Source organism: Epinephelus fuscoguttatus, linkage group LG18 (assembly GCF_011397635.1).
Source record: "Epinephelus fuscoguttatus linkage group LG18, E.fuscoguttatus.final_Chr_v1".
Classification (NCBI taxonomy): Eukaryota; Metazoa; Chordata; class Actinopteri; order Perciformes; family Serranidae; genus Epinephelus; species Epinephelus fuscoguttatus.
In genome coordinates, this window is record NC_064769.1 from 4,848,693 (window position 1) to 4,861,889 (window position 13,197).

The window sequence follows — 13,197 nt, forward strand, 5'->3', positions numbered from 1 at the left end:
CTGTACCCCAATACCATCGTAAACACTATACTCTGGTGAAATGTAAGGAAGGTATGAAGGCATAAAAAAAAATAGATATCGCCCAAGCCTATAATCAGCTCTATGTTGATGTAAATTATGTGTTTGATACCCATGCTGCCATTTTGCCAAAGCTATTTCTAATGTCTGGAAGACAAGCAATGTCAGTTACAATCTTAAACTGCACAGCAGCTCTCAAATGTTTATGGATAGTTGTTTTTCCCGGCCTTGTTCGAGAGAAAAAAAAAGAACTTAAACAGAAACAATGGCTTGTCAATAAAGGCTGTCTCCCAGAAAAGCCTATAAGAGAAATTATCTATGAGCTTGACCAATTTACATCCAGAAAAAATATGAAACATACCTCTTTTTCCTGGAAGGATAACTGTATCCACAGACATGAGCAGGTATATGCCAGCAATGAACGGCTGCCTTTAAGGAGGGCAAAAAGAGATTTAGTTAGAGGGTAGGAGGATGTTGTTTGGTCACATTTTTTAAACACTAGTCCCCTGACATTTTCTTTCTAGTCCTTTTTAGTCTATATGTGCATTCTTCCAGTGCTCCAAAAGGAAACACAGCCTTATTTCCACCAAGCAGTCCAGTTCAGTACACTTCAGTTTGGTACACAACAGTAGGCTTATTTTTTACATTGTCAAAAGTTGTGGATGGTACCAACAAAACCGTATCTTACTATCCCGGTTTTTGGTCCCCCCTATGTTGGGGTACCTAGCACACTGATCCAGTTCTAAAAAGACTCTTGCTCAGGACTGAGTTGTGGCTGTTTTTGAAGCTTATGTAACCACTGTTCATACCGTGGCAAGGTTTACGTCCATTAGTAAACTATACCTATAAAATGAAAGGATGTTTTGCTGCATCTTCATCTTTATTAGTTAACAGTTAGCAGCTGTAGACTGAGAAACAATAATTTAATTCACCCTGCCAACTGGTGGCTACCGCTAACTTTAAAGGTGCCATTTTTTTCTTGCGTGTTACTCAATGCATGAGATGACAAAATGAATCAATCAACACACCTTAAATGTCAAAATGACAACTTTGACCATTCCATTAGTTTTATTGACTCTCTTGGATGACATACACTTGCTGATTGGATCTTTAAGCATTAAAAAAATGTATATGAATTTCAACCACATTATGTGAACTGCAAATATTTTTATCGCCACTTGAAGAAAAAATGTGGCAGAGCATCGTTCCAGTACGCTGTGGCACCACTAAACCCCTGCTCTTGCCTTAAAAGCACTCAATGCACAAACCTGCTATTTTTTAAATATCTCATGGAGAGACTCTCCTGCATTGGGTTGGGTATCCGGCGGCTAAACCAAAAAAGCTGTATAACAGGTAAAAATATTATGTATGTATAGATTCATGGGTATGGGCATGGGATAAAGATGAAGATGTGCAGTATCAGTGTAATATTTTGATTTAAATCACTATTATCAAGCCGCAATTTGAGCACCATGGTGTGCAGCCAGTGAAAGAGACGTTTCCTCCACTGGATTTGTAATTCAAGAACAGAGAACCCATCTTAATGTGAGTGACTGTAGCCTGTGTGTGTTTAATAATGGGCGGATGCAGGTTTTCAAAAACAGGCCCATGAAAGACTCTGACTTTTACTCCAGTCTGTTCTTTCTTGTTCTGAAAATGTTGGAATTCAACACCGTTCTGAAGATGATAAACAAGGTGCAGATGTTTGTTTGCGTCATTGGTGAAGAGGAATACATCAAGTGCTGGACGGAGTAGTGAGTGACAACAACTACAACTACATTGAGAAGTACTGTCCGCGGTGATAATGCTAAACACATCTACTTTCTAGGTACATGTTCGTATGGGTTACTTTTGGTTCGAAAGGTACTACACCAAAAGTTTTTGATGGAAAGGTGACTGTATATAGTTGAATCAGGGAGATAAGGCTAAGCACCATGCAGCTATTTTTTTATACAGGCACTAAATGTCACAGTCCCCTCTATTTGTTATATCAGCATGCAAGAAAAAAGTTGATGCTTTTAAGTAAATACTTACAGTTTGGTTGTCATTCTTAAGGTAAGTCCTGAACAGTCTCTATGATGGTCTGAAAAAGAAAAAACAATAAAATCAAACTTTTTTCACCCCCAACAATTTTAATTGAAAGTCAGACCTTTTTTTAATCTGAATGAGCACTATATTCACCCAAGTTGACACAGTGGTGCTCAGTTTAGCCTGTTAGCATGCTCCTAATCTAAGCATCTCCTAATTTGCACTACACACATAGGGTGTGCTGAGACTGAATGTCATTAGTTTGCAGATATTTGGTCATAAACCAAGTATTGGGCAGACAGAAAACGAGGCCTGATGGTGGCCCTGGATGACAACTTATTAGAATTAATCCTGAGCAGGGCATAAAGTTGAGTACAAACTTTCATGGCAATCCAGTTTTTGTTGAGACATGTCACTCAAACCCACAAATGTGGAGCTCACGTTGTTGAATTTACATGATGAGACATGTTGGATGATTTTGTTGCTCTGGACAATACTATCAGGGTGGCCAGCTCTCACACACTGATTTTAAGACTTATGCAGTTGACATCACTCCAGTTAGAGATTTCACACAGAACAGATGTCTGGTGTATTTACATGTTGAAAAGAACCTTTCCCAGCACGAACAGCGGTAACCACCAAAAACAGTCCAAAGCCAGTTGGAGCACACAGAGTCACAGGCACAGTCATCTTAACCAATGTGATCCACTTGCAACTCTGATCCATAACGTCTTTTGAAAATAGCTTGTATTGCTTATCAACTTGCAGGATCTACTGGCGGCAATATGTGATGTATTTGATTTAATGACTTGGGATGGGGGTATATCAAAAGCAGAGAGGGAGGAAATCCCCTCCATCCCCTCCCCAGTAATTAGCATCCATGGTATCACCAAAATCATTAGGGATTTATCCTCTGGAAAACATGAAGATCTGGACCAAATTTTGTGCCTACCCATCCAGTAGATGTTGGCATATTTAAGAGGGTCAAAACTCCAGCAGCACTTAAAGTATATGAAACAACTTTACTGTAAGACCTGACAATGCAGTCTTACAATGCAGTTGTTCTATAGACCACAAGACTTCTTCCCCCTCTGCATGCACCTTGGAGGTAGGTGAGGTTGTGCAAAACAAAGGTTACCAGGGCTCTCAGGCTTTCAGCTCCCACTGAAAACAAGGTCTGAAAGAGGCATATGGCACTTCCCACGGAAAAGTTGTGATCAACACAAAACAGAGTTGATGGGAGAAACCTTGACCCATGCTTACAAACATTTTGGAGACAGGAAATTGGCAACGCAGATGGTGAGGTAGGAGCCTGATTGCAAAACCTGTCTGATAGGTTTTGGCACTCGTCATTTTTGGCTTTTGTCCATCTGCCCATTTTTAGTATAAATCCTATGCACTGCCTTACAAATGAGACCCCATAGGCCTGTACTTCAATGTAGGATTTGGACTTAGCGAGGTAACTTCAGGATTAACTCCGGGTTTTTAGTACAAAGCTGGTTCTCTTTTTACAGGGATAAATCACAGTGGTAACTTATGCTAAACAGCTAACCTGCTCCAGAGCAGGTTATTTTCAGAGTGTCAGATCACAGCCTTTTAAAACTAAGCTTCTAACAAAATCAGAGATTGTTTACACACGAAACACATGATTTTAATTTATGCAAAGTTTATTTTAATATGCAGTGATAGTGTTGCTATTTTACACTCTGATTCCATTACTGCAGCTCAGAAAAACATGAGACGCCTGTGTGATGAGAACTAGAGAGAAAAGAGACCATTTTATTGTAAAAAATAATCCACACACCGACTCACTGAATACAGTTATTATAAATGCAACATTTGGGTTAGTTAGACCTCATCAGTCATTAATTAGGCTAGTTTTCCACCCTTTACTTCAGTAACAGAAACAGTCTGGTTTCACTGTAACATGTTTTATGTGACATATTTAGTTTCATCATTATCCAACTAAATAGCAAAAAATACTGTATACTAATGTCATATATGATACCTACACGTAATTCATGTCTTGGCCGATGGTGAAATTTGGATAGTATTTTCAATGTTTCTACATTTTCCATTATAAACCTCTTGTAGTTCGAATTATTTTTTCACTCCTGAATCTTTCCAGATCTTTACTGAATTAGATGTAACTCATAACATAAATAATCTGTATAAAACAATGTTAATACTTTAACTTCCAATAGGACTCACCTCTGAAAGCACTGGCATCTCCATAATGAATCTGCAGCACAAAGTGGGTCATTCCTGAATTCCTTCCAACTTTAAAACCAACGTCTGATGAGACAACAGAGAGAAGAACAGAGGTCAGAGAGACAAGAGACCACATGGAGATGGAAACAACTGAGGGACAAAAGATAGAAAGATGTATGAGATCCTCTTCCCGTTAAAATGTGTCTTGGTGTGTCAAACCAGCAAAGCAGCAGCCATTAGCCTGTTATTGAGATTAACTATGACAATGAAAGCTGTAAGAAAGCTAATGGATATTCAAGACATTTGTGGACAGAGTCAAGAAGAGTTCAACATCTTTAAATTTGGGATGGTGAAAGCATAACTTGGCAATTCATCCGAGCCATTTATGAAGCAATGGCTGAGCAAATGGTGAAAAACAGCTATAATCATTCAGTTGTTTGAGCTGGACAGAGTGATCCAATCTTAATCAGATCTTAATATGGACACTGGAGACTTGGGGTGGGCCATATTGCCCTAAAATAATATCACAATATTTCAGGGTATTTTTGTGATAACAATATTCTTGACAATATGACAAAATATTTCATTGTTAATTTAAGAACATATAATTGCAACAAAATATGTGATAAAGTTTTACATGTCAAATGTTTGCCTCAAAATATTCAGTAAAACTGGAAAAAAAAAAGTTTGTCAAGTCACGAGCAGTTTATCCCAAAAGGTTTATCACAAAATCACTTGACGAAACTGACTACTGTGTGCACAAGGCTTGTGAAGAGAGGGAGAGACGCTTTGCTGCTGCCAGAGGAGCTGCTGAATGAGTTCCCTCTGAGCGGAAAGTCGCTAAAAAAGTCTGAGAAGTCTGGGGCTGTTCATAAAATAAAACAAAACTGTTGTTGCTGTGGGTAACAGCATGAAGTCAACATATCAACAAGTCGAAATATTGCTCAGTATCACAATATGAATTTTTCATATTGAAAATTATACCGGTATTATTGTGAACAATGTGATATGGCACACCACTACTGGAGGCAAATATTAATACCAGGTGTAAATGTAATCAGGTTAAATCATATCTAGATACAATCTGGATACCAGACACAATTTAATGCAAGGCATAAAGGAGGTCTGACTGTACATAAAACCCATACTTGGCTAATCAGGATCTGTCTTTACCTCATGTATTTTCAGTGGAACTACTTTTATACTAAAGAAATAGTTCCTATGAAAACTGTAAGGTTGAAGGATTATGAGATTAAGGGACACTGTTTCTGCAAAGACATATGCTGCTTTCAGTAAAATATCTCTCTCTCAATATCTCAAAACTTGGGGTGTAATGATACATTGATCTGGATCGATATATCGAATCAATGATGAACAATCCAATGTTAATGATGCAAAGTGAAAACACTGATACAAATTATATTATATTGTTTCATATCAATCACAGGCCCCAGCACTGAATCGGAAGGAAATTGTATAATGGAAGACTTTGTAATATCAGTAAATATCGTATCGTTGTCCAAAGTATTCATACATCATGATGAAACTTGTGATTAACACAATTAAATATACAACAAACAACAAACTAAGCACAAAAGCTCAAACAAATTCCTAAAAGAACCCAAGTCTTTTGTCTGTAATGTGCAATGTGGCTTAATGTGTAATGTGAATTATCTAAAAACAGTATAAAAAGTATATTAAGGGGCGTCAGTGGCTTAGTGGATAGAGCAGACGCCCCATGTACAAGGCTGTTGCCGCAGCCGCCCGGGTTCGACTCAAGCCTGTGGCTCTTTGCTGTATGTCATTCCCTCTCTCGTTCTTCCCCCTTCACACTTGAGTTTCCTATCAATTAAAGCAACACTTACCTTTCTGGAAATTTTACACTTTTCTTTGTTTAGGTTAAAATGCTATTAATAAGCTGATGGCACACTAAAATGTAAGTGAATCCCACAAGAAATAAAAACTCATAATTATACCATTCTCATATGGTACCAATTATTGCATTTGGACCGAATGCAATGATTGGTTAGTGTTTTCTCCTGTCCTGTCTGTCTTGCCCACGTGGAGGCCTCCCACTAACGTAACCGCTCGTGTATATATTAAACAGTCTAATAGCATCTGGCAGGAAGGACTTCCTACAGAATTCAGTCCAGTTAGGACACGGTCAAACAGAAAGTGTTTTAGCAGCTGGAGGCTCCTTTTTGTGATTGTTTTAAATAAGAATGAAGCTTTTTGCTCACTGTTTTTGCATTGCTACATGCCTCACTTTTCTTCTTTTTTTCTGCACCCAACAAACTATTTGCTGACAGCCTCTCATCCTCAACCAGAGATACAGCAAGTACCCTCTGCCTCTCCATTTTAGTAACTAGCTACTAATTAATGTGAAATAAAATAAATAAATATACAGTAGATTGATTACACGGGGTGGAATGGGTGGGAGGTGATGCGGTGGTTGCCTGGCAACAATAAAAAGGCACAGCAAGCATTGTTAGTGGCATTCAATTAAAAAAAAAAGGTAGTGCGGAGCGCCTCACATTTTGGAACCTGCAAAAGACTTTCTATGTGATCTGGCCTTAGGCTGGTGGACTTTTTCAGACAAATGGCAGCAATGTGACATGACTAGATACAACTTGAGGATCAGTGAATACTTATGACTGTTATTAACTCTAAACAAACCTGTTAAGAGACATACCTTTAGGTAATTTAGTAGGTGGTGCATTCCGAGCCCAGGCGTACATGATGGAGGCCTCATCTTCACAAGTGCCTTGTACACTGCCACAGTCCCTTAAGAGAGAGAACCAACGCAATCATTACCACTTTAACAGCACTAACACCTGTCCCTTAGATGGAAAGAACACCTGCAGGCATGTCTATAACAAAAGACAGAATAAATAATACTGGTCTGGATTCTCAGACATCCAGGTCATGATTTTCTCAAAAAGGTCAAGGGCAACTAAGCTTGCTTTGGACTAATGTTACTGTGCAAACCAAGTTTGTAAAGTAGTGAAAAAAAGAGTAGCACAATGCAGTAGATGTTAGATAATCAAATCTATATTAAAAATATATTTTTGGCCTCTTGGAGGAACCAGAAAAAGCTGTAGCCACTGACACATTATCATCTTATGGAGTTGATATTCTGAATACGTTACCAAACAGTTATATATTTACACATTAACCATGCAAGCACTGTGGAGTCATGTGAGTCTAGTATTCTCTCTCCATTTAGCTGCAACAACTCCAGAGAAAATATCTGTCTCTTTAGCTGCTAAATGCTCCACTATGTTCACCAACTGGTCTCTAAAGCCTTATTCGCCTGAGACTATTGTTACCTAGAGACCTCTAGTAATGTGTAATAATTGTGGAGGTGGAGGTCCTCTGTGATTTTAATCATACACAATTCGGCTATTTTCACAATTTGTCAGTAAAAATCCCACCACAATAAACCTTCCATATTTCACAACAGAGGTCTGGTGATAATATAGAGTGCCCCACAAATGAGTCCTAAAACCAGGAAGTCAGTTAATTTTATGATAGTTTTTGACCTCTTGATATTGCATTTAGGCTTCAAAATTCATAAAAGTGGTGTTCATTTGTGAAGATTATTTTGCTGAACAATACATGTAAGTATCATAACATTGTTCACCACCAAGTTTATTTTCTGAAAGAATCTAAAATCCAGTGTAAAAATCCCAAGGGAACCAGGGTAATGCTAGCTTCCCCATTGGCCTACAGAAAAACATCATTCCTGTGGCACTCTATTTGTTCCATGTGAATTGGGATAACTGTGTTTTGTGGCTGTATTTGGATTTTTTGTTGTTGTTTTTTTTTTTGCACATCTTTCCCAATTGGGAATTATGGGGATTGCATTGGCGATTATAAATCAAAGTTTTGACAGCATTTTGGATACAAAATCAGGAGGTTCATCTCGCTACACAGCATGGAGACCCATACGCAAAAAGAAGGAGCTCAAATACATCAGAATAGCAAAATCTCAAAAGCAAATGAGATGAATGACATGCATGGCAGCATATGCAGTAAGAACATTTTTCAACAGTTATGTTACACAAAGCCTTGACATCGTATCCAGTTAATTTGACTAAAATACAGACTTGGTTCATCCCGTGCAAAGGTGCCACAGTTGGGGGATAATTTCTAAATCACGAGGTCCCCAAAAAACATTTGTCCCATGCAAAGAGGGCTTAACTGTGTCTGCCTGTTTATTTGTTTGGTGCTGAGCAGGTAGTGAACAGTGTGTATATCAGAGCTTTTACACTGAAATCAGCTGCCAGCTGCTGCTGTAGGTGGGGTAAATGAAAATAAAGAGACTAAACCAAAACAGAAAAGATATCACAAAAAAGCTCCACAGGCAGTTCCTTTTTACAGACAAAATGTGGAACGGCCTACTTTTCAACAAGTTTTTTTTTTTGTTTGTTTGTTTTTAAAGAGGAAATGACAAAGCAGTGGACTGCTTCTGTTAACCCCAAAGAGTTTGACATGTATTCATAGCTCTGAGGCTGTGGCTCAGAGACAGAGCGGGTTGTCCATTAATCTGAAGACTGGGGTTCGATTACCAGCTCCTCCAGTCTGCATGTCAAAGTATCCTTGGGCAAGATACTGAACCCCAAATTGCCCCCACTGGCTGTTCCATTAGTGTGTGAGTGTGTGAATGGTTACTGAGTAGCAGGTGGCACCATGTACAGCTGTCTCGGCCACCAGTGTGTGAATGTGTGTGTGAATGGGTGAATGTGACTCAGCAGTGTAAAAGCTTTGAGTGGTCAAGAAGATTAGAAAGGCGCTGTACAAGTGCAGTCCAATACCATTTATTTTAATCAACTCTGGATTTTAGTGTATGTACTACATTAAAGGGATAGTGCACCCAAAAATGAAAATTCAGCCATTATCTAATCACCCATATGCCAAGGGAGGCTCTGGTGAAGTTTTAGAGTCCTCACAACACTTACGGAGATCTGAGGGAGAAGTGGGTAGCAGCACAACTGTACACCTAATGGCTGACGGCGACCCAGATTAAAATATCCAAGAACAGAAATGAAACCATAAAATATCTCCATACTGGGGCGTCGGTGGCTTAGTGGTAGAGCAGGCACCCCATGTACAAGGCTGTTGCTGCAGCGGCCCAGGTGCGACTCCAGCCTGTGGCCATTTGCTGCATGTCCCTCTCTCTCTCCCCCTTTCACGCTTGTCTGTCCTATCAAATAAAGGCTAAAAATGCCCCCAAAAATATCTTAAAAAAAACAAAAACAAAAAAAAATCTCCATACTGCTCGTCCGTAGTGATCCAAGTGTCCTGAAGCCTTGACATATAAAGTTGTTTGGAAAAACGTCATCTGAACTCTGTTTTTAGCCTCATTGTAGCCAGTAGCTCTAACTGCCTCTGTGTACATTGAGCTGATGTGTGTGCGATTGCGCGAAACCGTGAGACATGCGCACCGCCTTTATGTGTGTGTTCACGTGCCATCGCTGGTCTTGCGCACAAGCATGCACACGTGAGCACAATCCACGGAGAGGCAGTTAGAGCTACAGGCTACAATGAGGCTAAAAACAGAGTTCAGATGACGTTTTTCCAAACAACTTTTTATGACAGGGCTTCAGGACACTTGGATATACAGATGAGCAGTATGGAGATATTTTATGGTTTCATTTCTGTGTTCTTAGACATTTAATCTGGGGCGCCGTCAGCCATTAGGTGTACAGTTGTGCTGCTACCCACTTCTCCCTCGGATCTCCGTAAGTGTTGTGAGGACTGTAAAACTTCACCAGAGCCTCCCTCGGCATATGGGTGAGTAGATAATGGCTGAATTTTCATTTTTGGGTGCACTACCCCTTTAAACACTCACTGCTGTGTTTGGTGTACCACTAGTACAATAAAAATCTGTGATGTCTGGACACTGCTGTGTAACCCTGCTAGAAGCTGAAACAGGATGTATTGAGGATACTGCCACTGTATGATTAGTAATTATGATGAAAGAGTCTGTGGAACAATGGCCCTGTGCTAAAATTAGACATTACCAGTAGCTGCTGGTAGACACTGGAGTCTGACAGCCAAACAGGAGCATGTGATGAACTGTGTCCATACTGGCGTGAGGTATGAAGTCCACTGAGGGAGGAAAAGCACTGTGGTTAAAATATTGAATATTTAATGAAATGCTGAAGTTACTCAACATGGTTTTGGTATTAAGAATCAATTCTCTCTGACCATTTCTGTCTCAACTTGATTCTCTGTTTCAGCTAATTCGCACACAAGCTTTGGGCTGTATCATGTGTCCCTTGGATCAAGGTCAGCAAAGTTCACAGCGGGACTAAGCACATTTTGCAGGCCTTTAGTGTGCAAACAGACCAATGTTTGAACACCACAGGGTCAACATCACAGTCAGAGTGGAGAAAAGAAGCAAGATGGGCACCTATATCCCTAAAACATGTTTACAGTGTGGGTAAGGCAAAAGTAATTATGTATTCTGATTTATCATGCCACAGAAAAACAAATTTAAATTATTTGAAAAATTGGCAAGTACATAAAATTTGTTTTAGAAATCATGAAAAAATGTAATACTCTCTGTTCTGAAACGCTGGGGACGTGTCCACTGAAGGCCAGTCATGCCTATCCAATATGGTGGTGACATTAGCAGCAATGACACACAGCTGGTTGAAAATCGGCAAAGATTCCATTAACCTTCCACCTTTTCTTCCCTCCTCTCTCTCTCAAATGCACACGCATAATAACTCTAACTTTACTATACTGCATAAAGTTGCCAGTTTACAGCAGTTGGCAGTTTTCTCTTAACAGCTGCTGTGAGTGTGGGTAGACTGTCCTATGTAACGTTAAATATCATAACTCATAAGTGAGCCGGGAGAAAAACTCTGAAGTTATGTGCTCTATTGTATATAAAGTGTAAGGGCGGGGTAATCATAAGGATGGCTCAAGTACATCATCAAGTCATGACTGCAGGACTGCCAGATAACTCTTGAAGACAAAAATGATTTAAAAAAAGGCTGAATGGTCTCCCTCCACATATTTTCAGTATTTCAGTATTTTAGGTCATGTATATCGTGATTACAAACATATCTCTGATTTTACTTAACCCTTGGGGTGGTGGAAAAAAATTGATACAGAATAGTATTATGATATTTTTGTGTGGCAATATCGTATTGTCACACTGTGCCAAGTATCGATTTTTTAATTATATATATATTATTCAATAACAAATTAAAATTTAGGTAGCCCACTAAAATAACATAATCAGTTGCTTTTTCAGTTCACTAGATACATTTTTACATTTTTTCTCACATACAGGTGAGATGAGCAAACTGAAATCTTTATCTTATTAGATAAAACAGATGTTAACAAAGTTTTCCTTTGGCAACATAATTTACAATTAAAATAAATAAATAAATAAATAAATAGCAATATATTTTATTGCAACACTCAGCATATCTCAACATATTTAAAATCACAATAATATTGTATCGTGATAAAAATCCTATTTAACCCGGATGTAAAATAAAGCCCATATTGTGAATTTACACCGCACTGATTTTTTTTAATGTCAATGAGTTTGAAAATATTTATTAATTAAAAAACATTTTTATACAACACAGGAATCATAAAGTAATATGTAAAGACAAATAAGCTGTGGCTCAGAGGTAGAGTGGGTTGTGCACTAATCAGCAGATCAATCGCTGGCTCCTTCAGTGCCTCTGATTACGCTTCACACTTCCGTGTTGTAGTTTCCTGTAAAAATGTCTGTGAAAAATCCCTGCGATGTGAAAAATACATGCCGAGCAGTCACTGGTGCGCTCGCGGTCGTAAAATCTGACCTCTGCTCGCACAGGGCTTGCGGACGTCCGCTTTGAGTCCGCGTGGACCTCCGCAGAGTCCGTTAAGTCGCTCTAATGACTCAGTGGTGCCTTGAGAGAAACAGACTCACAGCTGGAGATGACACCAGGCATCTGAATATCCACAGAGAAATTGTGATGAGTTTGTCATCAAGACTGGCTTGGTCCTGACACACATTCACGACTTTATTGACAGATTCCTGAGACCTGAAAATTTCAGAGAGAGAGAGAGAGAGAGAGAGAGAGAGAGGAGAGAGAGAGAGAGAGAGAGAGAGAGAGAGAGAGAGAGAGAGGTGCTATACAAGTGCAGTCCATTTACCATTTATGACTACAGTTATTACTGTTTCTATGACTTCTACTACACTCCTCTACTTCTACCTTTACAATGTCTGCTTCAACTGTTGGCGCTACTTCTATTACAACTTCACTTTTACTTACTACTTTTAATTTGGCTTTTGTTCAGCAGTGTACAGCTGACCCATATCATCTCCAACTACTATTTAGTCTGTTTAGTTACAGTTTACTTTATTTAGAGGGCTATATACTGTATGCTGTCTGTTAACTGAAAAAAAATATACTCACCAATATATGCATCATGACTAGTAGGCACAGGAAATGCTGTGCACAGGTAAGTGTCCGACTGAAACAATAAAGAACACAATGATAATATTCATTACTAAATAACAGGAAATAGTCATCAATTGCTAAAATGTTTACCAGCATAACTTTAGGATTAATTCATTTTAAAAGGTTATTTAAGTTTTAACACAAACAGAGTCATGTATACAGTTTATGGATGTCATGTTGACTGGTAAGTGACATTCAGCATGGCAAACTCTGTCATGATAGTTCATGGGACGTCAGTAAGTATCATCAAACAACAGGAACGTATTTTTCACTAAGGCTATTCCCTATTTCCTTTGGTTGAAATGTAGCTAAAGTTACTGACTTTACTGACTGATATTCACATTTGAGAGGCTGGAAAAAAACAAGTATTTGGCATATTTGCTTAAAAATGCTTAAAAGGATTAATAGATTATCAAGACAGTTGCAGATTAATTTCCCATAAATTAACTAATTGTTTAGTTAA

At 38.8% G+C, this 13,197-nt stretch overlaps 1 protein-coding gene across 3 annotated transcripts in view; it reads right to left on the bottom strand.

Annotated features, from left to right (window-relative positions):
• pam (peptidylglycine alpha-amidating monooxygenase) overlaps positions 1–13,197 on the bottom strand; it is a 76,708-nt gene that overhangs the window by 54,014 nt on the left and 9,497 nt on the right. For all 3 annotated transcript variants that reach the window (XM_049604006.1, XM_049604007.1, XM_049604005.1), the window contains exons 5-10: positions 12,690–12,747; positions 10,284–10,371; positions 6,950–7,041; positions 4,258–4,341; positions 2,053–2,101; positions 380–447 (exon numbers count right to left, since the gene is read on the bottom strand). In XM_049604006.1, the coding sequence (XP_049459963.1) occupies positions 380–447; positions 2,053–2,101; positions 4,258–4,341; positions 6,950–7,041; positions 10,284–10,371; positions 12,690–12,747 (439 nt within the window). The remainder of the gene's footprint in view (positions 1–379; positions 448–2,052; positions 2,102–4,257; positions 4,342–6,949; positions 7,042–10,283; positions 10,372–12,689; positions 12,748–13,197) is intronic.